General features: G+C 36.4%; 1 protein-coding gene across 3 annotated transcripts in view; it reads left to right on the plus strand.

Annotated features, from left to right (window-relative positions):
- NKAIN2 (sodium/potassium transporting ATPase interacting 2) overlaps nt 1–27930 on the plus strand; it is a 517712-nt gene that overhangs the window by 425673 nt on the left and 64109 nt on the right. For all 3 annotated transcript variants that reach the window (XR_010997234.1, XR_010997235.1, XM_068184378.1), the window contains one exon: nt 17442–17642. Coding sequence is in view for 1 of the 3 variants with exons in the window: in XM_068184378.1 (XP_068040479.1) it covers nt 17442–17642 (201 nt within the window). In the remaining 2 variants the exon portion in view is untranslated. The remainder of the gene's footprint in view (nt 1–17441; nt 17643–27930) is intronic.

A 27930-nucleotide genomic window follows, 5' to 3' on the forward strand; every position in this document is an offset into this window, starting at 1 on the left:
AGCCGTCATATAATGAATGAAAATGTTTCAGGTAGCCTCTTGATGAAGAAAAATATTGTTATGTTTTTATTTAAGGCAAATTAATATACATTGCTCTGTATTAATTGGAGGAATACTACGCCTCTAAGAAAGTAATAGCTGAATTTCACTAGAAAATACAAGGTATGATTTTTCAGTTCATCATTCAGTGGTAATATCAGAAATTCCATTACACAGAATTATATCCAGATCCCATGAAAGTGGTCATGACTACTGAGCAAACACTGCCACTAAAGACCAATTTAGAGAGTTGCATTATTGAACAGAACATGACCCTTGCACATGGAACAGGAATCATAAACTTTAATCTGCTTGTTGTCAGGGGGACATATTGCGTGTTAGTCTAATGATTAAGATATAATTTGAACTGAGAAATAGATGATATTTCAAAAGCATATGAACTCTGTACAGGAATCAAGAACCACTAAATCTAATGCAATCATTGGTATGTTTTGTGAATATAGGCTGATAATTACTGCTGGTCGAGAAGGAAGTTGAAACTGGACTTATTCAAAATAAAGGCAACTGGTATGACAGGAGATAAGAAGTGAAATAATACCAAGTTGGAAATCAGGACTTAACAGTTATGGAAATTTTCATCTGAAATTTGAAAATAGAAAAATAACTTTCAGGTTCATACAAAGAAAGATGAACTTCTGCACATGGTTACCTGTCTCACTTAGAACAGACTAAATAATTTACAGGTTAGCTCACCTTTGCAAAAATCTAAACTGTGTCATGGACCATTTAATTTGTAGGCAGATTTAAAGATCCAAAATCAAGTCATATCATATTTTAATATTCTGAATAATACACAAACCAAATATACTACATAATACTTCAAGCTATTTCTGATCCCAGCATTTTTCATTTGTGTTGCATTGTTCATTTTTATCTGGGACTTTTAATAACTGATAGTTCGTGACTTCACTTTCTTTATGGCAATTTAACATCTGTGTTCAAGATAATGCTGTCAAAAAAGAAAACCCAACAAGAATCAGGTGCATTAAATTTCCATATTGTCTCCTTTTATTCAATCTGTAGTTTCAGTTTGCAAACCAATTCCTCTTCAAAGAAATAGGTAAAAGTTAGTTGCCTGTAAAAATTTTTTGGCTCCTTTATCAACTCTGTGGTGCCAACCAAAAATTCCATAGAAAGTTTTGATATAATTATGCACACAGTATCTCTTGTCTTCTTTCCAGTTTTGGGTGGGATATTAGATATCTATCAGAGAGCTTGGTGTTCCAATGGGGAAGTTATGAAGTTTGGATATTGAATCCAAAGCAGTACATTCATGGCAAAATGATGGCAGAATCCTGGGAACTGCCTACAGCACTGCCACAGTTCTTGGAGCTCACAGACACCCAAAAATCAACTATTTAGGTGATTAATTCAGAAATCAATTTTCTAGTATTGCAGACCCCCCAGGAACTTTGTCTTAGAGTCCTCAAATTTCTCATGCCGCATGAGTTCATAGCTGTTTAAGGCCAAGTTTCCAAAAACCTTCAGGAATTTTGGAATCATACGTAAGTGTCAAAGCGAATAATCTTCTTAATTTTCAAGTAGAACTTCAGTATTATTCCAAAGGAAATGCCACATTATATATTTAACTAAAACAATTTTTTTTATTATTATTCATGAGGGAATTTCCAACTTATCAAATACTTGCTCTAATACCACATATTTCTAGTTGAAGTGCCTTTTTAGCACATCTATTTGCAGAAAACCTGCATCTGGCTCACAGGTTATATATATATATATATACACACATATAATTATTTATTTTTAATCTGATTTCTTTGTACTCCAGAATAGCCATACTTCTGGTTTTATTTCTTAAGTATATGGAGTTGCAATGAATGCAGATATGTACCTTTGGATAAGTATCATGAGCTGCTCTAAAGCCAAAGGACTGTAAGGCATGATTCACCTCATGCTGAAGAAAACCTCCACACCTTTTGAGATTACTCATACCCTCACAGTGCTTGTTCTGCTTCATTGCTCCATAGGCAGCTAGCTCAGAAGTAGACAGCCAAAGCTAGGGAAATGCATTCCAGCTTTACAGATCATACTCTCAAGAGTTCCACTGCGTGGACTGTGCAATATTGTATTGTATCTTATCAAAAGCTGGAAACCTAATGAAGAAAATTTTTATAGTCATTCCCTTAAAATTACTTCTATAAACAAGATTCCTTTTCTTGCATTAAATCTGCTCATATCTCTTAGAAAGCTCCAGGGAAAAGTCTTATATTTAAATTCAGTTATGTTTATGCGTTACATGTTGGGTACTTCCAATTATTATATTAAATATATCAAATCTCAGTGGGATGACTGGTGATAAGTGCTACATATTTATAAATATTATGTATTCCCAGGACTGTTTTGGGTTATTAGAATCATAGATTCACACTGATGAATGGCTCAGAAGGTCAATTAGTACATGTCATCAGACTAAATATGCATGAATAGATGATAGAACTTAGTCTATTTTGTTCTTAAAATCCAGTAACAATAAATCACACAGAATCCCAAGTCAGGTCTCTCCAGTGTTTTCCTCTCCCTTGGCTTCAGAAACTTTCTCCCCCAAGATCAAATTTGTATTTTCTTTGTAATGCCTTTGCCACACAGTCAAGTTCCTGGGCCAGTGATGATGTACCTCCACTACAGGCATGGAAAGAGGCTACTCACCTCATTCCAACAGCCAGTCATGCTCCCAGGCTTCTGAGCCAGGAAACCCCAGTTCCTCCTATCTTTCTTCACAGGTCTCATTTTCAGACATCTGCTCATTCTAGTCCACAGTTTTTCTTGAAGTCCTTTGAGTTGAAACCCTGCCAATACTAGAGAGAGTTTGTGCTGAGATAACTTTCCCCTTCCTTGTAAGAGAGCGACATCCAGAATTTTGTTACCCATACTGTGTTTGTATGTTTAGTTATTTCAACACAAATGAACTTTTGAACTTGTCCTTGCTGAATAGCACTTTACAGGAAAAATCTGAGGTTTCTCAAGATGATTTTGAATGCCAGTCCTTTCCTCAAATGTTCTTTCAATCTCTCAGTATCATATAGTAACAAGCCTTTCCTCTTTTCAGTCATTCACATAATTAATTAAAATATATCACCATTGGGCTGAGAATAGATGACAGTATAGCATAATTTCATATTTCTTTTCAATATGACTGTTAACTACTGAAATTTCCCTCTGGACATAGTTTCCCCTTTTTTTTGCAGAATCTCCAATGGGTAAGTCAGAATAAAAATTGTCTTGACATTGTTGAATTGTTTGAATTGTTAGTCTCATATGGCATTCACTTCAGTATGCTAAGGGATCACAGTATATTTATCAAAATCAGAAAGAAAACCATACCCAGAATTAAAAACCAGCCATATCACCATCAATAAGGAAAGATATATTAATGGGCCCAAATATATATAAAACATAGTAATGACTAGGGAAGCGTTTCTCTGAATGTCTGGTCTCAGTTTAACAAATTTAATCTCACATGCTGTGAAAGTTCCATTAACTTAATGGAATTTTTTCCAGTACCAAAAAAAAAAAAAAGAAAAAAATCCTGAAGTTATCTTGGATTAAGCTGTAAGTCTCTACAGGTTAAAAGACTGAAAAATGCATGAGGGCTTAATGATGAAGTTTTACAGGATGCTGTGTGCTCAGCCCAGGCAATAAAAAATTGTATGCAATTAATACTCTATTGTAGTGCTCAGGCGCACTAAGGCAGAACCAAGGAGTTTGTCATTTCCTAACCTTTGAGGACATAACCATGTAATCTTTATTTCCATTCTTAACTCTGCCATTCATTTTTGATATCAGGTCCTTTTTTTGTTATTTAAGAGGTGTATGTCTTTAATGTAATAATACTTTATAGATTCATTTTTCAGATTAAATTGAAGCATTTATTTTCAATTGAAAGCATATAGAGCTTTACTGCTGCATTGTCTGGGCAAATTCACTTCCAGTGAAGTCAGAATTGCACTAACACACATGGTAGAAAACTGCTGTGATCCCGGGAATTCAGAGAAACATTAATACTTCCAATGCTTTTCTTCAGGAAAGAAAAAATCAGTGATGTTGATGTAAAAATTTAGCATCTTTGTCTAAACACAAGACACCTCTCATAGTTATTTTATGATAGTTTTACTCCAAAGAAAAAGACAAAGCACATGTGGTGTATTGATGGCATTTCACAGTGAAGGAATTCTATAGATTCTGAAAAAATGAATTATTTATTGAATTTTATATATTTTTCCATTGGGCAGATATACAGTTCCTTGAAAATATTTTTATCCAGTCTAAATTTAATAAATCAGATATGATATGTTTATTTCTTGACTAAAAAAAAATCAACTCTGCTTCCTTGAATTCACAGCATTTTTCAATATTCCTAAGCACCAGGAAATCAAAGAGCTCTTTGTATCATTCTTCTCCCTGTGACTGTTCTATTGTTGCATCAACTTTCCAATTCGAAGTAATAAAAGCATCGATCTTCTGAAATCTTGGCAGTGGAGTTCATCTAACTCTGCATTAGCACTAAACACAAACAAAAAATTTAGTATAAGCAGCCCCAAGAGATGCTTCAACCAGATTTCTCCATTTCCCTGGGCTAAATCAGCTCCTCAAAACTCAATTTAAGAAACTGACACAGACACTACAGTTAGAATGGTAAATCTACTCCCTATCAGTCTCTTAAATAAAGTTTTCAATCACTGATTTGGTCTACAGAGACAGAGCTATGTTCTAGGTAGTCCTCTCAATCTGTGTTCATTAAAGGTCATTGCTCCTAGTGTTTCATCTTAATCCTGGCTGGAAATTGGAGGGTCTTTGAGAACAGAGCTAGATACTGAAGAGATTTTCTTAAGTAAATTTTAGCTAGCCAGTAGAAAATGCTTGCAAGTAAAATACGAACACTGAAGAACTGTGATATGATTCAAAAGGAATGGAGGCAAAAGGCAGAAAATATCTTGAAATAAACTTCCTGAATTTTTGCACGCTTTCATTTTTTTTATTCCCAAATACTGTGTTTTCACTACTACCATGGTCCCCAGTATGTTACTGTAGGATTTTGAGAGATCCCCGTAGATATTCATGCTTCAGGAAGACAATCCATTCTATAACTGGTCAGGGGGTGGCAGGATTTCTTTTTGGTTGATTGGTTGGTTGATTCATTGATTGCCTGGGGCTTTTTTTTTTTTTTTTTTTTTTGAAGAACAGCAACAACCGTTGTAAGCCTTCAAGGAAAGACAGATTTAGGTTGAAAGGTCACCTTGGGTAACCCTCTTCTCAAAGGAGGGCCAATTAAATGACATTGTTCAGGTGCTTTTTTGGTCATATTTTGGATATTGCCAAAGATGGAGTTTTTACCTCATTTCTGGGCATTCATTCTAGTCTTTGGCAATTTTCATGGTTTTAAAAAGTATTTTAAAATAATTAGAATTTTCTGTGTTCCAGTTCATGTTTGCTGTCTCCTGTCCTTCTGGTGTGGACCTATGAGAGGAGGCTGCCTCTGCCTTCTCTAAGCTCTCCCTTTCAGTGGTTATGGGCAGTAGTCGCATCCTCACAAGCCTTCAGCTATTAATCCTGAACTGGCCTCACTCCTTCTCCCTCTCCTCAAATGTCCTGTGCTCCAGTCCATAACCAGCTTAGAAGCCTTTGCTGGACTGGTTCCACTCTGTGTGTCTCTCTCAGATTGGGAAGCCCAGAACTGGACCAGCCCTCCAGGTGTTTTGTCACCAGTGCTGAGCAGAGATGAAGAACCACATTGCTCAGCCTGCTGGTGACACTCTCCCAACACAGCCCAGAAGTCTGTACCCACCAGCGCTCCCAGGTTTCTTTCTGCAGAGCTGCTCCCATGCCAGTCAGTGTTCAGCCGCGGAGAAGAGCTCCATTCTCTCTGAAAAGAGAGTAAACTACTGACAGTCCTGTCTGAGAGCAAGAGCCAAGGACCCCTCACAGTCATCCAAACACTCTTGAGCACTCAATGTTAATATTAATTGAAAGCCAATCTTCCCTTTTCCACAGCCCTGGGAGATGGAGCAAAGCATCCAAACATATCTTCAGTACCAGTGCAGCTGACAGCTGACATGAACGGTCAGTGAACTGTCATTAAAACAGAGCTGATCTAGGAATTAATATTTAAGGATGCCTGCCAGGTACTAGATCCTACTCTTCAATTAGCAGGGTTTGTTGTGTTGTCTTTTCTGAAGTATCTCTTATACATTTGTTTAACACATGAAGTAAAAAGTGGTTTGATTAGATTTTAATCTGTCCATATAACTTCTCTTTCTATAAATTTTAATTTATCTCTTAAAAATAGAATAAAGTTTCTCTAAGACCACCCTGGAAAATACAAGACTAAACAGCATTTGGTCTGTCATTAAGTAACATAATTATCTGTTAACCACTGTATCTTCTACAAAATATCAGATGAGAATATTTGAATCTAAGAGAAAAGAGTCTTAAATAATGGGAAAGAGAAGCAGATGTAAAGAGGTTTAGAAAGAAAGAGTGCGATATCTGGAAAATTACTTTTTGCCACCTAATAACACCATCAGTTCAAAACTGTAACCCCACACACTTAATCTGCATATTTTTTCTACATCTTATGTATACTGTAAATATAGTTGTATATGGTGTACAAACTGGTGCTAAGATTAGGAAAATAATGGATCTACTTGTTGAGGTGATTTTGTCCTTAATCTTAATCTTAATCTTAAATCTTAAATCTTAATCTTAATCTTAATTGAGGTGTTCTTGCATTATATGTAAGAACACATATATTCTTATGTATGCAGGGAGTCCTCTTAGGCTTTAGCAGCATTACATGCCACACAGACAACAGGCAAAAGAGAAACATGCTATTCATATGTGGATTAGTACTTAACTGGTTTAAATTGCTGCAGTTTCTTTTGCCGTACATGAGATGCTTTCCTGCATGCTAGCAAAAAAATCTAGCATGGTATCATAAGATTATTCCTCAGGGGGTGCTTTTGAAAATGTAATAAAACCCATACATTTATCCAGAGTTATGCACTGAGTCTTTTTAAATGGCTTTGAATTGTCCTTAGGAGGCTGTGGTTTACTACAGTGGTGGAATTGTCACGTCATAGCAGCAGCTCATAAGAGGAAAGGACACCCACTTGAAAAGTTTTGCTATCAGCTTGCTGGAGATTATAGTTTGTTTATTAATGTAGGTGATTAAGTTTCTTTTCATCTGTTTCCATGAGACTTTTAATGTCACAATAGAAGTTTATGAATAGCTTATTTTAAATTTCTGATTCAAGGTTTTGAATGGTATCCCCTCCACTGGCTATGTAGGACTGCTAACATTTTCCAGTTTGCAAATGCAGCCTAAGCACCCCAAGTTTGGAAAACTGTAACATTTTACAATGGAAATGCTAAAACACATTTTCCACAGTATAGTTTGTTTTCTTGTTCTTTTCATTTTGAAAGCCAAAACTAGCTAAAAATGGATTTCACCCATAGTAGTCTCATTATTCAAATTTTTTTCCAACGCACAGATTAATAACAAAACAAAACAGAACAAAATAACAAAAAACAACAACAACAAAAAAAAACCCTGAAAAATAATTATCAGCTTTAGGACAGAAGCAACTGCGTACTTTGTTTCCTAAAATCAGTTAAAATAATTTTCAAACACAGGAAGCAGCCAATGTAAGAAACACCCATAACTGTCTCTGTGTTCAAAATAATCTAGATCTTCTTATTTGTGTACTTAAGTGACAGTATTGGATAGTCAAATTAGTTTTAATAAAACTAATCTGTGGTCCAGGTTGAGTCACATGATATCACACCACAAAAAGAGAGAGCAATTTCACCTACTGCTAAATTAATTAGTTCATGTAAATTGAAAAGAAGTTGATTTATCAAATCTGATATAGCCTTAGGTATTCTAATAATAACCATCATCACCTACATGGACAGGAATAAACACTTTATGAACTGAAGTTTATCTGAGTCATGTAACATGTTCCTGTGACAGATATCTTTCCATTTAAAAAATCAAATAGGATCTTTCAGACAGGAACCGAAGGTGGTTTTTAAAGTCTGTAGGATACGTATAACTCAGGCAAAAGCAGCTCTTGCCATACATTGAAAGCATTGAAAACTGTGACACAGGTTTTCCCATGTTGTGTGATGGATTGTAGCTGTGCAATTCCTTAAAATTGGTGGAAGTCTTAGCGAGGAGTAAAATATGCTAAACTAATGGTGAGAAACCTTAGATATTCAGCAGTGTTGCAATAGAGACTGTTACATGCAGATTTTGCACACATCATACTGGGCATGTATCAATGTTTCTGCAGAGATTGAATTTTCTTTTACTGGCCCAAATTTGCAAGGTACATGAATGTTACACATCTTCAGATCTGAATCTGATACTTGGATGATATCTGTCAGCCTGGTCAGTAGTGGAATAAGTTGTAGTGAAAGAGCCCGAAGTAGTTGATGCTGTACAGTTATTCCACATAATTTCTTGAACAGTGCCCAAGGGCTATGTGAAGAGAGCCCACACTTCTCCTTCTGTGCTTCCTGATAATTACTCTGTGGCTGGTGTGCTGCTCAGCATCTAGGTTTCAAAACAAGCTTTTCAGAGTCCTGCAGGAATATTTATCTCTCTGTTGCAACTGGGTCATTTCTACTGACTTCAGAGGAATTCAAACCATTTGAATGTGGATATTTTATTCTGCACTGAGAATGCAAGTGGGTTGTGAGAACAAGCTATGCTTTTTAAATTGATGCTTTAGATCATTGCAACCTCCCAACAGAAGTAAATCCTTTTGAAATTATTCACTTTGGAACAGATGTGAATCAAACTGAGAAAGATTACTCCACATTTTTTAGTAATTTTCCAACTTATCTAGGCTTCATTTTAAGCATTCTGAGATCTTAATGCTTATAAAATCACCACTTACTAGAAATGCTTGGGCCTTAGAGCACAAGGTACACAACACGTATTTCTCCTCAGCCTGGTATTTCATGAACCCCACCTGTGTTACAATAATCTCAGGTTTCCTAACACTTTTTTTGGTACAGCAACAGCATTTTTGGGATAGCAACACCATTTTTGTGGATTTAGAACTCTGTCCGAAATCTTACTGTTTCCTGCACACACTACAGGCACTAGATAATTATTTACATTTTAAAAGATAATAAAAAAATAGGAAACAGAAATCATAAATTTATCACTGTACACATGCATTTTGTTTTACAGTACCTAACAATAAATAATAACCAACACCGGGGGACACTGAACAAACTGCACCAGCTGGAATGAACATACATTCTATAAATTTTCTGATGCGCAAGTTCTACATCATACACTTCTGCATCCTTCCTTACTAAATGTTGGGCCATACTAAAATTACTCTGTGGACAGAGATGATCAAGCAAAGTATTTTTGAGATGGTTTGATAACTTGGTAAACCATTTATTCTAAAAAAGAAAATAATTTAAAAAATATTAATTTCACGCTGCAATTTTAATCAAGGCCTAGACCTTTCTGTATTCAGCCTTCAGAATGGTGATTCCAGCTCACTGGAAGCTTTGCATACTCTTTTGGATATACTCCAAGAATAAGGTGTCCTTGCGATGCCGAAAGATTTTTGCTTTTTATATACATATTACCATATACTTGTAGCTTTGTAGACTGTTAATACATGGTTTTATAGCTTGTAGTACTTTTCCTGCCCTGTCACATTTTAGAACAATAAGCTAGCCCTCTCTAAGACATTCCTGAAATTCTGTTTCATCTTATTCTCAAGAAGAGAAATTCTGACAAGGACACTCTGTTTTGCACTAGAACTTAGATGACATAACAAGAAATAGGGCAAAGAAGCCCCTGGAACAACTCCAAGGGGCAGACTCAACGGTGGGTTGCTGGGGCAACTACTTTGTTATTGGATGTACTAATTTGTCAGGGTCTGCTGGCAAGACCCCAAAAGTGTGAAAGTCCTTTTTTCCCTAGCCCAGCAGCCAAAGAAAAGGTCTGGAATGCGTGAAGCCGAGTTTTCAAGGTTGTTTATTTTTTCTTATCTATAACAGTTTCTCTCTGACCTGACGAGGTCCACCTAGTACAGAAGCCATGGCAGTCTGCCCCGAGCCCCGGGCATCTCCCACATTATATACTCAAAATTACATGTACCATGTTTACAGTTCCTGTACCAATACATAAAATCTATGTTGGACAGTTTGTCCCTATCCTAGACCAATAGAAATGTGTCATTATCACACCAAGACATATAAGACAAGAAGAAGGAAGAAAAGGCTAGGGCACGCCCAGATTTCTCCATCTTGTACGCCTGAATTACATTCTAAAAAAACCCCAAAATTCCACTTTTTCACCCAGTGTCAATTCCCCTATTACACTACTCAAAACATTTTAGCTTGTAATTCCTCAAATAAGGTTGGCAGCCTCTCCCATGGGCTAAAATCGAAGCCACAAGTGTTTTTGACTTCTTGCCAAGGTCTCTGAGCCCCCTGCCAGGGTCTCGAGGCATCTGGGGCACCCAAAGGGATGCTCTGGACTCCAACACTAATTAACCTTATAACATTTGTAGTAAATCCAATGCGTGCATGTGTACAGGCATACTTGTGCACCTGAAATCTTGCATTAAGGATCTGCTTTTCACATTATCACTCTTAATATTGTTTGGAAAGTTTTTGTCTTTTATAGGCAACACTTGTGCTCAGAGGGGTTTTATTTATAATTAAGAGGTTATGTATATTTGTGTCTGAAAATTCTAAGTGCTATTGATCTGTGTATTTGCCTGGGTAAACCAAGAGAGAGACACACTTCCTTTACTGTTTAAAAACAAAAGGGGAAAAAAAAGTCCCAAGAGAATAATGAACTAAACATCTGTAGAAGCATTATGCCTAACTCATAAAAAACTGGCACTAATATATTGGGAAAGCAGTGTAATCTGGTATTTTCATCTCAGTAATAATAGCCAAGGTTTGTAAACTTATCAGAACATTCACTTCACTCTGAGAGAGACCCAGAACCATGCTGATTTTAGTTCAATCATAAAATTATTTGCCAGTTTTGCTTCATGGGACACAGATGAGATCGGGTAATCCCAAGGACAGAACCATGTAGATCACCTGGAAAACTGTCCACTGTACACTCACATTATCAGAGCTTGGGTATAAAATGTCTTTGTCAGAGAATGGCAATTTGTCAAAACAATGTATTATATTCAACTCAATTTCCTTAAACAAATTTTCTCAATTCCAGAATGATATCCTTGATTACTGCACAATGGGAAATAAATTAGATTCGACAGTTAGGTACTACTGTGGGATGTGAGTGCCTCCAGTTAGCTTTCCATTTCAGTGTGTTTTATCATTGCACAAGCTTACATCCTCCAGAAAGTAATTTTCCAAGAAATTACAAAAATTATACTTCTCAGGATCTTCAATAAATATGTACAATAGCTAAGTTAAAATTTATATTTGACTGCAACTTCATAGTCCTCATGATAAATGACATTGAGCTACTGTGAAAGGCTAAATTCACATGTTCTGCACAAGGAAAAAAATCAATGGATCTTAGACCAGAACATTCTAAAAATATTCAGTTTAAATATGAAAAAATATTCATGGAAGAGTAATATTCATGGAGCAATAGTAATCATGTTAACTTTGCAATATAAACTGAAGTTTCTACTTCCTTTTTCATTGTATTTTAATTGGAGAACTAAATAGATAGAAAATTTTTGAAGAATGATGTTAATAAAAATGTTGATGCCACTGAACTAATTAAATTAATATTCTGGATTCTAGCAGGTGTCTTTTTTTTAATGAGTAGAAGCAGAGCAGATTAAAATTTTTAGGTTTTTCAATGTGCAAATTAAACTACTAGAAAAATATGAAAATCTAAATTAATATAACATTGATTGTAGCTTTACTAATGTCAGAAGATAATTGACAGGTAAGATATAACAAAATAATAATTGACAATGTCAAACTCTGTATAGCAGTGCCTGTACTTTTTAAGGATTATTTATAGTATTTTATTAATATAATATTCTAGTTTCATTTTAGAGAAGAAAATCAGGACATCTGAGTCATCTCTTTCATGCTGGTAACTTTATAATTAAATCCTTCGGAAGTACATTGGTACACCAGAAATCACTTAAAATACATTTGTAGCATTTTTAACTGAGAAATAGAATAATGAAAAAATCTAACAAGGGGACAATTTTTGCTAGTTTTCATTGATGAGCTTCAGAAGTATATCAGTTGGGTAGATTCAAAACTGGTTAAACTTTATCTGATTAATGACACAGGTAAATCGGATTCTGTAACTAATTTTCAATTATACTGGTACAAAATGGTTTTACCAGAGGAAATTAAAGAAGTGAATTCCAGGTTACTGAAAAAAAAAATTCAAATTAAAGGGAAAACATCACATACATACAAAAATTAGAGAGGAAAAAACCCAATTCAAATGCAACAAAATAGAAAAATATTACCTGTAAATATCTGTTTTCCCTAAAGATTTATACAATAATTATTTTCTATATATCAACTTTGAAATTAAAAGAAAAAAAAAAAAAAAAAAAAAAAAAAAACCACACCAAAAAAACCCACAGCTGACAAGCTCTATTTTGGTTCTTCTGTGAGGAGAGTTTTTTTTTAGACAGGGAAAAGTCTGCTTGCATGAGGAAATGGTACTGCCTGGTGGGAGTTAGTTTTAGTAGAAAAGTGAGATAACAGAATAAAAAAAATCCTGTAGAGGCTCAGTGCATCCTAGGCATCCAAGACTAAAAATGCTTTCAGACCCTGATCCTTTATCACTGAAACCTTGTGTGATTGTTCACTCTCCAAGTAGCCTGTTCTTGCTAGTTTGAGTTTGATAAATGGAACAAGTGGTTACCCGCTTGTATTTGACAAAAAATGTACAGCGGCTTGGAAGGTTTGCACAGATTTCAGCAATTCCTAATTAGAAAAATAGAAGAAATCATTTCCCATGACACAGCAAGCCACAGCCATTGAAATCAGTACAATTCAACTTCCCTGAGTCTGCGAGGTCTCCTGGGCTTTCAAGGAGAATCACCCTGAGCGACTCTTGCCTCTTTTTTCTCATTGCACTGTTTGGAATTAACTTCTCTGAGGTGCAACGAACAAAAATAATTGAAACAGTAACATCTTGTGATTTCTGCAAAGAGACAGCTCACTTACTAATATGTGCTAGTACTAATACAATACACAAAGAGCTGTCTTCCTTATAAGCCCTGCTGTCCTCTTGCTGTGTCTGATTACAAAGAAGTTTTTATTCTTTTTCTGGCAGCTTTTACAAAGCTTTAAGTTGCCATGTACTGTTATCAGCTGTCCTCAGCCAGAAAATGATATGTACTGTGCAGTTGACCCCCAAAAATGTTGTCATCTACTCTATTAAACATAGGCACTAAACCATCAGAGCTCAGATTTTTTACCAACTAAGCTGAAATGAAATTACAGATGTAATTTGAAGATGTCTCATATCCTAATCTCAGAAATCTGAGTCTCTGAGACCTCCAAACTTCAAGATTTGTCTAATTTAGCAATATTTTTCCTGACCACTACAAATATCAACACATCTTCAGAATGTCAGCAAAGATGTCCTACAAAATGTTTTCCTTTGGGTTTTTTTCTCGAGTATCAAAATCTACTTTAATGCACCAATTTTCACTAAAAAGCTTTACAAATACCAGCAGAATTTACAAAAGCAGCACAGTGATCAGCAATAAAGCCCTTACAGATGTATTTCTATGTCCACAAAGGAAGCAGCTGTTTGTTGAATTTAGGATAATGAAATCTTCCTTGACATACAGACTTTGAACAACAACATATTGGCTTGCCCAATGTGTATCAACAATTCTCGTTAGTTTTCATAGCTTCAAGGCTTATCAGACCATTTCTCTGCATTTCTGAATAAAGTTTGAGCCACAGATGTTGGAAGGGAAACAGACGGCAAATACACTAGAGAGCATAATAAATCCCCAGCTTCCATTGTAGACTTTGTCTATGTCCACTAAAACTGTATTCAAACAGTGAACAAAGTAAATAGCAAGCAGAGTTTGTCCAAAAATAGCTCTAAATGCTGTCAGTAGAAGAGATGTTAATGATAGATACATCATCCCCTTCTTGGCTTCCACAGTTCTAAAAGAGGATTCAATTCCTTAAGTGTTTTCTCACTAAGTGAAACTTTTTCATAAGCTGGTGACCTTCAGTACTGAGCAACAGGAACTGCTCTGCTAATGTGGTTGCATGAAAGGGGACATGGCTTGAAGGTTATAGGCAAGTTCAAAGCACATAACAATTTATACCTAAGATTTTACTGTGCAGCAGCTTTGTAGTTAATAGGCTCCTTCTATGCTTATTCTGATCCCAGATATTTTTGGGATAGAAATTAGCGATGTCTGACTTACATGTTGACTTCTCAAGATTTTATTTCATTGTTATTCTTAATCCATCCAAGTTGGACCTGAGACATGAATGGTGTCTAATCTTACAGAACCAGATTTCATGTTTTATTGTTTTGCTTTCTGAAGTTGACCTTTTTACTTAACTGGCTCAGTGTGTAACAGCTGCTTTTTGAAAGTTTTCTCAATCACATAATTCAGAGTTCTTTAAGATTTGAAGCTGTGACTTTCAGTAGGATTATTATTATTATTATTATTATTATTATTATTATTAAGGAATATCACATTTCTATGCTGGGTATCAGATCTATTTTAAGACAAAAAAAAAAAAACAGAATAGTGTTTTACTGATTATTCAGAGAAAGAAATAGAATATAGGTCTATTAAAGATCTATAACTTTTTCACTGGTAAGCACAAAGACTATTTCTGAACAAAACAAGTCCTAATCACAGCATTCAACTTAACTGCTAAAAGATTATTTGAGTGCAAAGGAATTCTGTAAATATTTCAAAAAATCATCTGAGGATAAATTCAGGGATGGAAGAAAGCTGGATTTTGTGAAGGTTTTATTTACATATGTAATCTTAAATATTTTAATGTGTAATTATATTTCCCATGTAACTTGGAAATTTACTTGTGTTTTTAACTAATAAAGTTTTTGATTATTGAATCTGTGGTAAGCAAAAATAGCTGCCCCTAGAGAAGTTATATTCTACATACAGAGCCCAGTTTTGATTTTTATATTTAGCTCCTCTTGATCCATTTTCACTTCATCTGGCAGATGCATAACAAATACTCAGTTCCTGCAAGCCAGTTTATCACTTTATTTTTCAAGGAATACATTTTTCATCCCTAGTCTGCCCTTTGTAAAACATATTTAGTCCATCATGATTCTTCTTAAGGTATTGCAAAGCTAAAATAGAAATAGACAATGAGCCCTATTCATTTGTGCTGCATCTGTGATAAGAGAGTAGAGGTTTTGAATTTTCCATGGTAACTATAATGGCTGAAAGTTCTTTTGACAATAACATGATGAATTCCAGTTTCAGTCATTTAGGAATAAATCTATTACTTTAAGCAAAGTTACTCCAAAGATGTCTATTCTCCAACTTCTTATACCAAGTGAGAAGACCAGTGTTCTACTTGAGGGGTTCTAGCAGCCCTGCCTTTGGAAAAAAAAATAATCTTCTGGCTTCGGTGGAAGGTAAAAATTCCCATTTCCATGAACCACATGGCAGACACTTTCCAGTATCTATAGCTGTAGTCGGGAAAAATCCAGAGAAAGGAGATGGTTTTTGGGGGAAGACTTATAACCATACATCAATATATATATACATATACATATATATATATATATATATATATATATATATATATATATATATATTTGGGCACAATTTGCATATTTTATAGAAATGTTTGCTGTAGCTTTGATCAAAACTAACAAATGCTTGAAGTTAGTTGTATGATTAAATTCATATGAAGCATTTTAAATTTTCTCATACTGCTCATTATTTGCTGGATTGGACTGTTGTGGGAATGAAGGGTAATTATTCATTGCAAACATATTTAAGGTTCTTCCTGCCATCTGATAGCTGCATGCGTTTATGCAGGGTAGTGATTGATTTTTTTTTTTATTGTAGAAAATTTCCATATTTTTGGTACAAACTGCCAATCAGAGAAAAAATATTAAGCTGCACTGCATTGTCAAGTGCAATCACAGATCAATTGACATGTGACATTATCCAAAACCTCTCTGGATGGAGTTACCTCTTCATAAGTTAGTGCAAAAAAGTGAAATAAGTAGGACTGAAAAAACAGCTCTTTTGAAGAGAGGGAAATGTGAATACAACTTATCTGCTACAGAATAGCAATCTATTATGTTTGGCACGGTAAGCCTAATTAAATAGTTACATTTTAAAATCTTTATGAGAATCTTAATTATTAATGACATCAACAGGCTGAAAAAATGTAGGTTAGGTGTGGGGAGAGTTCAGCTCTGCAAAGACATTACTTAAAAGCAATTTTTTTTTGCATGACTGAGCACATGTGCACACAGACTAGATAGTCACACTTTACAATGAGGTTACAGTTATAAATTATTTATAAAATGTTGGTAAACACTGTAGGCTATTACAGAATCCACAGAGTCCATAGTTTTGTTATAGCTATGTGTAACACCCTCAAGTAATGTGCAACCACGTATAATTTATGAAAGTAATATCCGTAGTATTGTTTATGATGTGTATTAATAATTTATTAATCCTCTATGAACTATTTATAAATGCAATCCTAATGGAAGGCATGGCTGACTAGTTACTCCACCGCACTAGCTGTGTGGGACTTAAAGGTTGCACACCTCTGCCCCTCTTTTTAACTAGCCCAGTAGTCTTTAGACAAGGCAACACTCACTACTTCCTTACAGGATCCTAGCAAATTAGTAATCACACAGAGACATTGTAAAGCGATTTGCCTGCAAGCAAATGTGCAGGATCCTTTTCTTCAATCTTCTCCAATATTTCAGTAGAGCTTCCATAGGTCCCCTTCACTGGGTCCATGAGAATAAAACTTGCAGATGATGTGTGTATATTAAAACGTATGAAGTCTTAATTCTGGGGGATGCTTTTATTGTTTGGTACATCAGACCAACAAAACATGGGCCATCTATCCTTATGGTATCCACTGGAAAATGGGCAATCAACAGAAATGAGTGCTATGGTCTAGGCTGCCATGATGTCTAGGAACAGATCCTGGCTTGCAGGATTATTTTTCTGCTCCAAAGCATTTCTGCCTGACAAGGTACAGCTAGTTCTGCTTGCAGCAGGCAAGCTCCACTAACTTTCATGTGACAGCGCAGTTTTATTGCAGCTCTTTGCTTCTTTATGCATGCTGTGAAATCCCTTGCTGAGGCATTGGATACCAGAGTACCATCCCCACACATTAATTCTTCTCTTGTTCTTATGCAGGAAACAGATCTCATTCTGACCTTTAACATCTCAATGCATCGTTCCTGGTGGATGGAGAATGGACCAGGCTGCACCGTGACCTCAGTAACCCCAGCACCGGACTGGGCACCAGAGGATCATCGTTATATCACTGTCTCGGGGTGTTTCCTTGAATATCAGTACATAGAAGTGGCTCACAGTTCTCTTCAGATCTTCCTTGCAGTAAGTGTTTACAAATAACTTCAATTTCACCACTTTTTCAGGATTTCTTCTTGTCTTTATTGGAATAGTGGATGATTGTGACATTCACTCACAAACCCTGGATTTGTGTCTTAGTTTAGTTATGAAACTCAGTTGTCATTCAGCCAGTTCAAGATAGTTGCATGCAAAAATTTCCAACATACATATTTATTATTGCACTAAGGACTACTGACATGGCACACTCTGCTTTCCTGATACTATAAGTTTTGACATAATAGCAAGTTACAGCTATTATGAAAGCCAAATTAAATATGAAATTGAATACAAAAGACAAACCAGCAGTAAAAATAGATTCACTGTTCAGTTCACAGGACTCAAATCTCATCAATTTGTCTTTAACTGTATTAATTGACACTAGACTACAATAAGAGAGGTTTTCCCTCCCCTCCTGAAAAAGTTACACTTATATGAAAATCAAAACCCAAGATCTTAAATTTTTTTAGAAGTACAAGAATTGAATCCAATGTTGCACTGCAGAAAACTTATAAAGGGTGAAAACTATTTCCTTGGGGGAAAAAACTGTATAATGGAGCCCACAGCTATCCAAAAAGTGGGCAACTTTTCCACCTATTCTCCAGCATTTTATATCACTCAAGCTTGACTCGTGGAATTATAGCTTCATAGAATAATTTTGGTTGGAAAAGACCTCTAAGATCATCAAGCCCAACCCTTAACCTAAGACTTCCAAGTCCAACACTAAAGCCTGCACTTAAGCACCATATCTACACATATTTTAAATACCTCCAGGGAAGGCAACTCCACCGTTGCCCTGGGCAGCCTGTTCAAGAGCTTGACAAACCTTTTGGTGAAGAATTTTTTCTTAATATCCAACATAAAATCCTGGTGCAAGCTTGATTTCCCTTCATCCAGACCAGTATGCTATTTGCCTTGGCCACGTGGGCACTCGCTGGCTCATGTTCAGTCAGTGTTGACCAGCACCCCCAGGTTCTTTTCCAACAGGCAGCTTTCCAGACACTCTGCCCCCAGCCTGTGGCAGTGCCTACGGTTGTTGTGACCCAAGTGCACGACCTGGCACTTGGCCTTGTTTAACTTCATCCAATTGGCTTTGGCCCATTGATTCAGCCTTCCCAGATCCATCTGCAGAGCCCTCCTACTCTCAAGCCTTCAAAAACAGATAACCAGGCTATTTTTTCTGCCTTTTTTTTTTTAAATTTAATGAATGAGGAACAAGAAACTCAAGGTATATGTAGTTCAAGCTCAATTCTAGTCCTGATTCAACAAGGTTTTTTGTGTGTCTATGTTTAAATAGAGCTGTGGTTTTGGATAAGATCATTCTTCTCAAGTCAGAGTAATGGTTCAAAATAACAAGCCATTAATAATCTGCTAGCTGTAGCAAACTACATCTGTGTTATACTCCCATTTATGTTACTCCAAATGTGGTTATTGCAGGTACAGAGCGGCACAGAGTAAGTACAGGTCAATTTTACAAACCTTATGCTTGACTACTGTTTACATCACTTTCACATTTCCTTTTGTGGCTATTTTTTTCTAATAGAAATGCTAGTGTAAATTCACTCCCATATTAAATGTGATTAAATGGGAACCAGAGGAAGTAACTGGTAAAACTCAGTGATATATAACACAAAGTAAGAAGAAAAGTACTGTTTGTGTCAGGAAAATTAATCCACAAACACCAGAGGTTTATGTCCAAAAAGGAGACAGAGGAGTCCTGTTACTTTATTTGAATAAAGGGAGAGGTCATGGGCATTTCCCATGGGGTTTCTCTAATTGTTAGAGGACTCAGCCTCCTTTTTATCTTAATTTCCAAGCCACATTTCCCACTCTCTTTCCCCACTGGCTGAGCTACTTGAGAGGAATAGACTTTGCGAATCACCTAAGACCCCCTTCTAATATATACCTCGCCCCTTTTCTTTTCCTTGTTTCAATCAGTGGAATTCCTAAGGAATTGCATTGTCAGTGGACTTGGACTAGATGATTTCCAGAGGTCCCTTCCTACTCTAACAATTCTGTGAATCTGTGATTCTGTATTTCCATGGAACAACTCCCTCATTTCCTGCCCTCCCCAATTCTTGATCAATATTGTAGCTGAATCTGCAAATGTGAGATCTTAGCTTCATCACACTTTGACAGCAACATCTATTTAAAGGTTTGCTGATAAATGCAGAGAAAAATGCACAATTTTGGCCACAACTAATTCAATATTTTTGTTGGAAAGAACTAACCCTTAACGTGGCCTGTGCTCACATACTCTCCACTAGGCACTTCTCTCCCAGGGAAGTCTCATTTACAGAGCTCCCAAGTCTTGAGCATCTGGCCCATCCAATATGCTCTGCAAGGACTACAGCTCTGCCCATCCTTATGTCTACAAATAACAAAAATAAACTGGTCTAGTGATGGCATGACTCATATACTCATACACTTCAGACAATAAAATGTCCTTGTGTGTTTAAAGGTTATTGATTCTTGTTGCTAGCATTAGAGAAGCTATTTCATTTTCAGGCCTACTGGTTTATCAAGGATAGATATACTTAAATGACTGATCTCTGGAGAGACTTTTTCCAGGTAAAGAATGAGGTCAGTCGTACTAATGGGGATTTGATTTGCAGCTATTTGAGTTGTATTCTATATAGTATCTGCAAAGTGGAGTCTGACTGAAACTTCCTACCTCTAAACAATAGGAGGCATAGCTGCCACTTCACCATGGGGAGGGCAGAGCTTGGGTGGGACACAGTGCAGGTTATACACCACTGTTAATCTTGGCATGCCGTATCAGGGCTTAAGGTACTCATTGGCTCTGAGTATAAATAGCATTTGCATCCCAGTCTTTTGTCATAGAGCTGAAAGTTTTTCATAAGCTGGCAGTTTCTCAAGCACTCGCACATATCAATGTCCAATTCCACCTACAGAGTCTATGTACAATTTTTTTCATTTCCACAGTTCGTTGAACTCTCGTCTTCTAAGAGAAGGTGAAAAGCTTTTCAGTTCAGACCCTGAGCTGCGGTTCGGGTCAGAGGGTTCTGCTTCCAGATCTATCACAATGTTCTTTTGAAAGTCCTTTCATCTTTCTGTGCCTCTTTCCAAGTGCCGAAGAGAGAGAAAAGCATGCCTAAATTTTTCATGTTCATTTCATAAAACCCTGTACCATTTGCCTAGATAGACATCTCTTGAATCTTTCAAAAAGCCCCTAAATATGCAGGACACCCAGTACAGGAAGGTCTTTGAGTGGTACAAGGAAATTATAATGTTAATTGTATTTCATACAGAAATTGAGCTCAGATTCTCTGCATCTTTCTTTTGTCTTTGTGTTACTCTTTGATTATGCACGACCTGCCCTCACTGCCACAAGTCTGTTCTTGCAAAAGTCAACAAATTAAAACCCATTTGTAGATCAAAACTCTGAAAATATGCAAAATAGAGATCAGCCTTGGAGATAAGTGTAACAGAATTACAAATCTATTTGCCAACACAGGATTAAAAGTATTTAGTATGCCTGTCTTTTACTTCTCGCACACTCAAAAATCTATTGATTTTAGTGGAGATAAGTGCCTGAGTTATGGGAATAAGACTAATGTGAAGGCATCACCTTAGCCAGTTTGGGTTTTAGTTATATAGCTCTCAAAAAGATGAACTGTGTAATATTATTCCAGTAAAACAAATGGAAGATAGGCATTTCTTATGTACTGCATCTGCATTATTGATGGTAATTTACATACCAAATAAATAAAACCATAAGTAAACTGTTACATAAAAGTATTGATGATTTTCAAAGTGATCCTGTCCACTGACTTTTATGTGCTATATATTAGTCTGAATTTCTTTTTGTTCCTTCCTGTATTTGTGCTTGAGTACATGCTTCATGCAATCATTAAAATTATTATTTCATGCTTCAAAATTTGTAATATGTAATTACCCATCCGTAGTATTTACGGTAAATATATACTGTTTGGATTTCTGCAAAGTCTGCATCAGGCACAATACCTTTCAAGCCCTGATGCTGTCAGATTGATTTAAAACATCATGAAACATAACTGTGTTATTAAGATGCACTAGTACAGCTATGAAGTTAGGATGCCAGCATCAAAATCTCTGCTCTGTTGCAGACTTACCATAAGACCTTTGGCAAGGTGCTTAATTCATGCCAATTATTGTCCGTACTGTACAAATAGTGGTTCTTAAATATTTCAGAAAGATGCTGCCAGGACAATTCCATTAAACATTGCAGGTAATCCAATATTATGGAAAGGTGGTCTGTGTATGTATTTTAGCACTTAGTGCAGTAGAATAGCATTAATGTTCCCTGCTTCTCTTAAGGATTAATAATTAGAATAGGATAGACTTAAAATCTTTAATGTTTGCATAGCACAAGTGGCATTAAATACTCTCATGCGTGGGTGGAGAGATTGCAATACTCAGTAAAAGTGTACTTTTACAAGAATATATTTACTGAACTGTCTACCTGTGTTTTAGACCTCCATGCTCAAATATGTTACTCAGAGACTTACACTTAAAGGCCCTCAGCATTGCTGAGGAAATATGACTGGGAAAAAAAGCAGTGGTTCCCATCCAAAAGAACTAATCTTCAAAGTATAAAACAAGCCAGCCAGCCCATATGGAAAGGAAAGGAGGAAAAGACAGGAAGACAGAGAGGGAATACTAGTTTGAGGTTTCATCAGACCTCCCGTTTGACTATTGTCAGCTTTCCTGTAGGCATAATAAAAAAGTCCTATGATTCAGAATAAGTAAACTTCTGATAAGTTTTATCTGCTAGAAAATTATCCCAAAAAGCAGTAAAAGACAGAAGTGTGTGAAAGTTTGAAATTTAGGAATTATCTGACAAAAAGCTGGTGTCTCATTAGCAGTGCACTTTCATACTGGCAGGAGGAGACAAGCCAGGTGGAACAGGCCACAGAGAGTCTTGCAAGAGAATGAAGTGCTTGAATATAACTGGAAAAAAACTAAGGAGAAGAAATGGAAGTTTTAAAGCAAGAGGTGGAAAATAATCCCAGCAGTGGGTGTTTTCAGGAATAAGGAGAAGACATGGCACAGGAGGAAAAGCAGGATGCTCACAGAGTGAGATATCAAGAGGGTATAAGAAGGACACCAAAGGTTAAAGAGAGAGCTTGTAAAGCTCTGGCATTTAGACCATAAAGAGAAAACAAGCCTTCTGCAAGGGAAGTACATTTGATCTCTTTTTTTTTTCTCCTTGTGGTTTTAATTTTATTTTTATTTGGGAAGATATTGATTATACCTGAGCAGAGAAAAAAAGCCAGAGTTACTCCAGCAAACTATAGAGCAAGACTGAAAGAATCAGGCAGCAGATATATCAGCAGGACAGACTGCATGATACAAGGAGAGGCAAAACAGCAAAGGCAGGGGAGATGTGGAAAGTAGTCACAGGAATGCATGGAAAATAAAAGCTGCCTAACTAATAATGTCATTAGGAATGAGGCAAACAGCAAAAGAGTGTTTCTGTGTGTCCCAAAATATTCATGAGTGGAAACAACACAGAGGTTTGCCCTGGCTATTCCAAGTTGAAATTCTAAAATTAAACAAGCAGGTCCCTTTGACAGAGCTGCAAAGGAATATTCTAAGAACTTGTACTGTAGTAACAGCCTTCACTGTGCTCAGGTGGATAATACTCATCTTTTAGGAAGAGTGACCTACTGATGTAGCCCTTGTGTTCTGCCAATAAACCAGCATATTCCATTCCTCTGCTCAAAGTACATACAGTGTGATATGCTGGGAAGAAAAAAAATGCAGCAAAGTTCTTGCAAAACATCAAATGCAGCAGTAAACCTAATACCTAATGCTTTGTTCTTAATTTTCCAGTCCTTTTTACCCAATATAAAGGTCTTCAATTGTGCAGGAAGTACATCTTGCAGATAAAAGCCCATTCTTAGATTTGTCCTTGATAACTTTGTTCCTGCACCTTCCTTCTGACAGCAGCCTCCACCCCTTCTACATGCTTATACTCATACACACACTTTGCACATCAGCTATCTCTTCCTGTGCTTTTAGAGTGGTGACAATACTTATATGTGAGTAAGGAGATGGGAGCTCATGTAATTAAATTGTGACTCTTTGAACCTAATGGAGAAAAATAACATTATTTAATTAAGGCAAAGTTCTTTTCTAGGGCAATACAACGGTTGAAAGAAAATTGATTCTTAATGATATAGATTGGTACTTTAGAAAGTCTTTTTTTTTGCTGTGGGACTGGGCAAAATCAGTACAATGTGAAGAGGGTATGAATCATTGTAAAGTGTTAATAATACTGTCTTGCCGTGTTAGCAGACAGGCATCAGGTTCAGGTATCTTTGACATTGGCTTAGAGCCCAGTATATTGCTGTTTCTGTGTTTGACAATAATGCTAAATCGTATGTCATTAGTATTTTGAAGGATTGCTATGAGAGATTTTTTTTTCATGTCTGTATGTATTATCTGTTATTCCTTCTCACAAATTTTACCTGCATTTCTTCACTACTTCTTACAGAAAACTGAATTTTACACATCAAAGCATAAACATTTTTCCTAATGAGTAGGTTGCTTTGTCAATAGAATTGTCCTCATTCATTTCCCTAAAAGCTTCCCTTCTTAATAAGCTGTGTTTGTATAAAGCTAAGCTATGTAATTGTCGGAAAAAAAGTTTTCTCCAACTCAGAAGAGAGAAGCAAGTTTTAAACAGACTTACCTAACCAAGGCAAACAGGATTGTCTCTGAAAGGTTTATTTCCCTGGTGGAAAGAAAGACAACAGCACCAGCATGAGCTGAGACTGGAAGAAGCAGTTCTGCTTCTCACAGATGTTCTTGCACTAGCAAAGGCAAATAGTTTATGTAATTTTTTTTTTTTTTTTTTGAGTGGGATTGGAATTATGAAAACAAAGAGCTGAACATTGGACTTGTTACTTTGAGGCCTGAGGGAATTTTCCTGAGAATTTGTTTTGACCACCTCATATGTGTCCCTTGAAACAGGGGACTCTGAATTCTGGCCGACCCCGTGGTGATATGATAGAGCAATGAGATTATGGATCCCCAGGTTCAGTCCCTCATGGCTGTCCTGGGGCTGTGTGATGTGGGTGGTGCTGTGCTGACTGGTGATGCTTTCTTTCTGACATGCTTCCTCCCACAGCTGGCATTTAAATTATTCCTCAGTTCTGGTATTGGCATAGTCCTGTTTTTATTTCACTGTCATAGCATGAGAGCTGCATGTGGACATGTTCCAGCTATATACGGGTCAGATGACTTGGAATGGGGCCTATTAACCTAGTCTTGGTGAGTCTTTGTCTTTGAAGAGATTCTGGATAAAAAGACTAGTCCATTTGATTTTCTCTCTATACAAAGGAATTCACAAGGTAGAAAAAGCTTATTATATTTATTTGAGATGTAAGAATAGTACTGAGAAGAACAGCAATAATAATAAGTAGCGCAAGCTGCTGTAATCATAAGTATTCTTTTACAACATGTAGTCAAACAAAAAGCATTACCTCCTCATACTGAAAACTCATAGTCGAGTTCCAGGTTCACCAACCCCATTCCTGAGCTGGTTCTGAAGGTACAATAAAAATGAGGGCTGCTCCTTGGAAATATTGAAAACCTCATTCATAGTAGAGCTATGCCTTAGTGTCACCATGTTTGGTATTCCTGCTGATATTACACTACTGTCTTGTTCTGCTTTATACAAAAGTGACAATTGCCATTTTGCTTCATATCCCAGAAAAAGCCCCTCTAATTCTGGAAGTACAAAGACTCAGTTTATGAGTTAAAGTGATTTTTTCCTGAATATGATATAGAGAGTCATAAAACATATAACAACCTTCCTCACTTCATTATAGAGACAAACATATTTAAAAAAACCAAAAAAACTCAAAAAAAACCAACAACCAGAAAAAGACAGAAATATGATTGTTTGTTAAATCTGTGGTGAAACTTAAATGGCATACTTTAGGTAGCGTTCTTCATGTTTCATTTTTTTGTGCTGTTTGCACAGCTTCCTGAGCAGAAGATGAACTGAGCACATGAAAGTATAGTGTTACGAAAACATAGAATGAACTGTTTTGCAGCTTTAGTCTTGACTATTCTGGTCAGAATACCATGGTTCTCAAAATCTGGTCTGTAAAATTCACCAAAGATAAACAATGTCAGCAGCTGTAACTGAACCTTGTATTGAAGGCACTGATCAATGATAGATTCCTGAAATTCTATAATCCAACTTGAGTGCTTCTGGTACAGCTAACTATCCCATTAAAATAATAACTATGTCTAAGGAAAAAAAAAATCTAGGAAGTATTTAGATATTCCTGATCTTTAGTGTGTGTACAATAAAAACAATTATATGACATTACAAAATTTTTCCCCCATTTTCTAGCGCAGACAGCATAACAAGGCTTTTGCCTTTCAGAAAAAAAAAATTAAAGTACCTTGCTTTCCTGCAACTGTGTACCTTTGGAATAAGTGTCTGAGTCAGGCTTAGTTATTGGGGTCAGAAAACTTCCAGCAATATTTTTGAGAACTTAAGTTTCTCTTATAATCTCAGAATCAGAACTAATTGGGAATTTTCTGAAGGAACATGATTCTTTTGAAAAAATGCATCAGCCCTGAAATGTTTTGTCTTAACATAACAGTGTCATGATTTCCACTTAAAGTGCAGGCAAGTGATCTTTAACATAGTACCTGGTTTTCTGGTAGATTTTTTGGCTGGGTGCTTGGGGTCTGGACTTTCATAGTACATTTATACTTGGACAGGGCTCATCCTAAAAACTGAAGCATGATTATTTACAATGTTTGACTTTTGCTAAAGTCTCTGTCATGCATTCAGCCCAGACCAGTATCCCTGTCCCAAACTCTGCTGGGCCATGGGTACAAAGGTAGCACAAATCGGGGAGCATCTCTGATAGCCAGTTTGGATCTGCTCATCTTGTTCTGAGGCAGAAAAAGAGCTTATTTGTGTGAACAGAAGCTGTGCTGTACCATGTGGCCTCTAGATCAGAAGACAGTCTGTAGGTTATTTCAGCTGATACTATGTCTATATACACACTTCTGTATGTTCACAAAGTCATGGCAATTGCACACTCAGTGTTCCCTGGACATTTAGCAACACCAATGATATCTAAATCTCCAGCTAGTGTTTGAGTCACGCTGTGGACTCTGATCTTGCAGTTCAGGAAGGAAACATGAATTGGAATCCTAGTACTGGGAGAGGAAAGTTTATCATATATCTTAATTTTTTAGTGTTTATGTAGCATACGAAACAATGCATCCAATGAAGATCCTCTGTAGACATGCCCTAAGGATTCTTGGCTCTCTGACTTCTGCAGTGCTGCAGTTCTAAGGCAACTAGAGTCTGAGATTGAAAATTGAGGCTTTTTGCTGTCAATTTTCTGAAATTTCTACCTGATGCCTAGATTTTAAGTGGCAGGTAATACTCATTAGTGAAAAAGTCATTGTTCCATCTAACTGAAGAAAATTACTTTCCCTTGAAATCAGTGGTTATCTGTTCTTTGCGCGTACTCTCAGTAGACATCAGCCAATTCTCACCACTTCCTTAATAGATGTTATCTTCAGCACCAGTTGGGCAGGTAGAGAGCACATACATGCACTTCTGATGTGTTTGGGGGGCTTTCAAGGTGTGCCCCTGAGCAGCACCTTTCACCTAATCTGCAGCACTACTGAGACATCAGTTTTGTAGTACCCAACTGCTTGAAACAGACTGGCATAAAGTGATTCATGTTTTCAAAACCATTGGAGCAGGTTTTTTTCCCAGCAGGCAGCATTCTTTTAACTCTACCTTTGGCCTTTGTCAGCCTCTATTTTGGTCTGAGCACAGTAAAGGAAATAGTTATTTCTTAATGTATACAATTTAATAATTAAATGTTGTGACTTTTCCTCTGCTTTATTTTCCTTCTGTATGTCCATGTTTTCTGAAAACAGATAAGTCGTGTGTACATAATCACAACCAGAGGAAAAAAATCTACAAAGCCACAGGAGCATTTATCTTCTGGTAACAATTTTGTCCATATATGGGAATTCAACATTGCCATCACAGAATTTATTTTTCCTTATATGTTCACAATGATCAAGTAGTGACATCTGGAATCTACCCCAGAGCTTCAAGTCAATAAAATATTAATATCTGCCATTTCCAAAGAGAAGGTTATAACAAGAACATGGTAGAGAAACCTCTGACATCTTTGCACTGTTGTTTTGCACCTAATTAGTTAACTGTTTCCTTTTCCACATATTCTTTGCCTAAAGATTAGGAAAAATAGAC

This window comes from Anomalospiza imberbis, chromosome 3 (assembly GCF_031753505.1).
Source record: "Anomalospiza imberbis isolate Cuckoo-Finch-1a 21T00152 chromosome 3, ASM3175350v1, whole genome shotgun sequence".
Taxonomy (NCBI): domain Eukaryota; kingdom Metazoa; phylum Chordata; class Aves; order Passeriformes; family Viduidae; genus Anomalospiza; species Anomalospiza imberbis.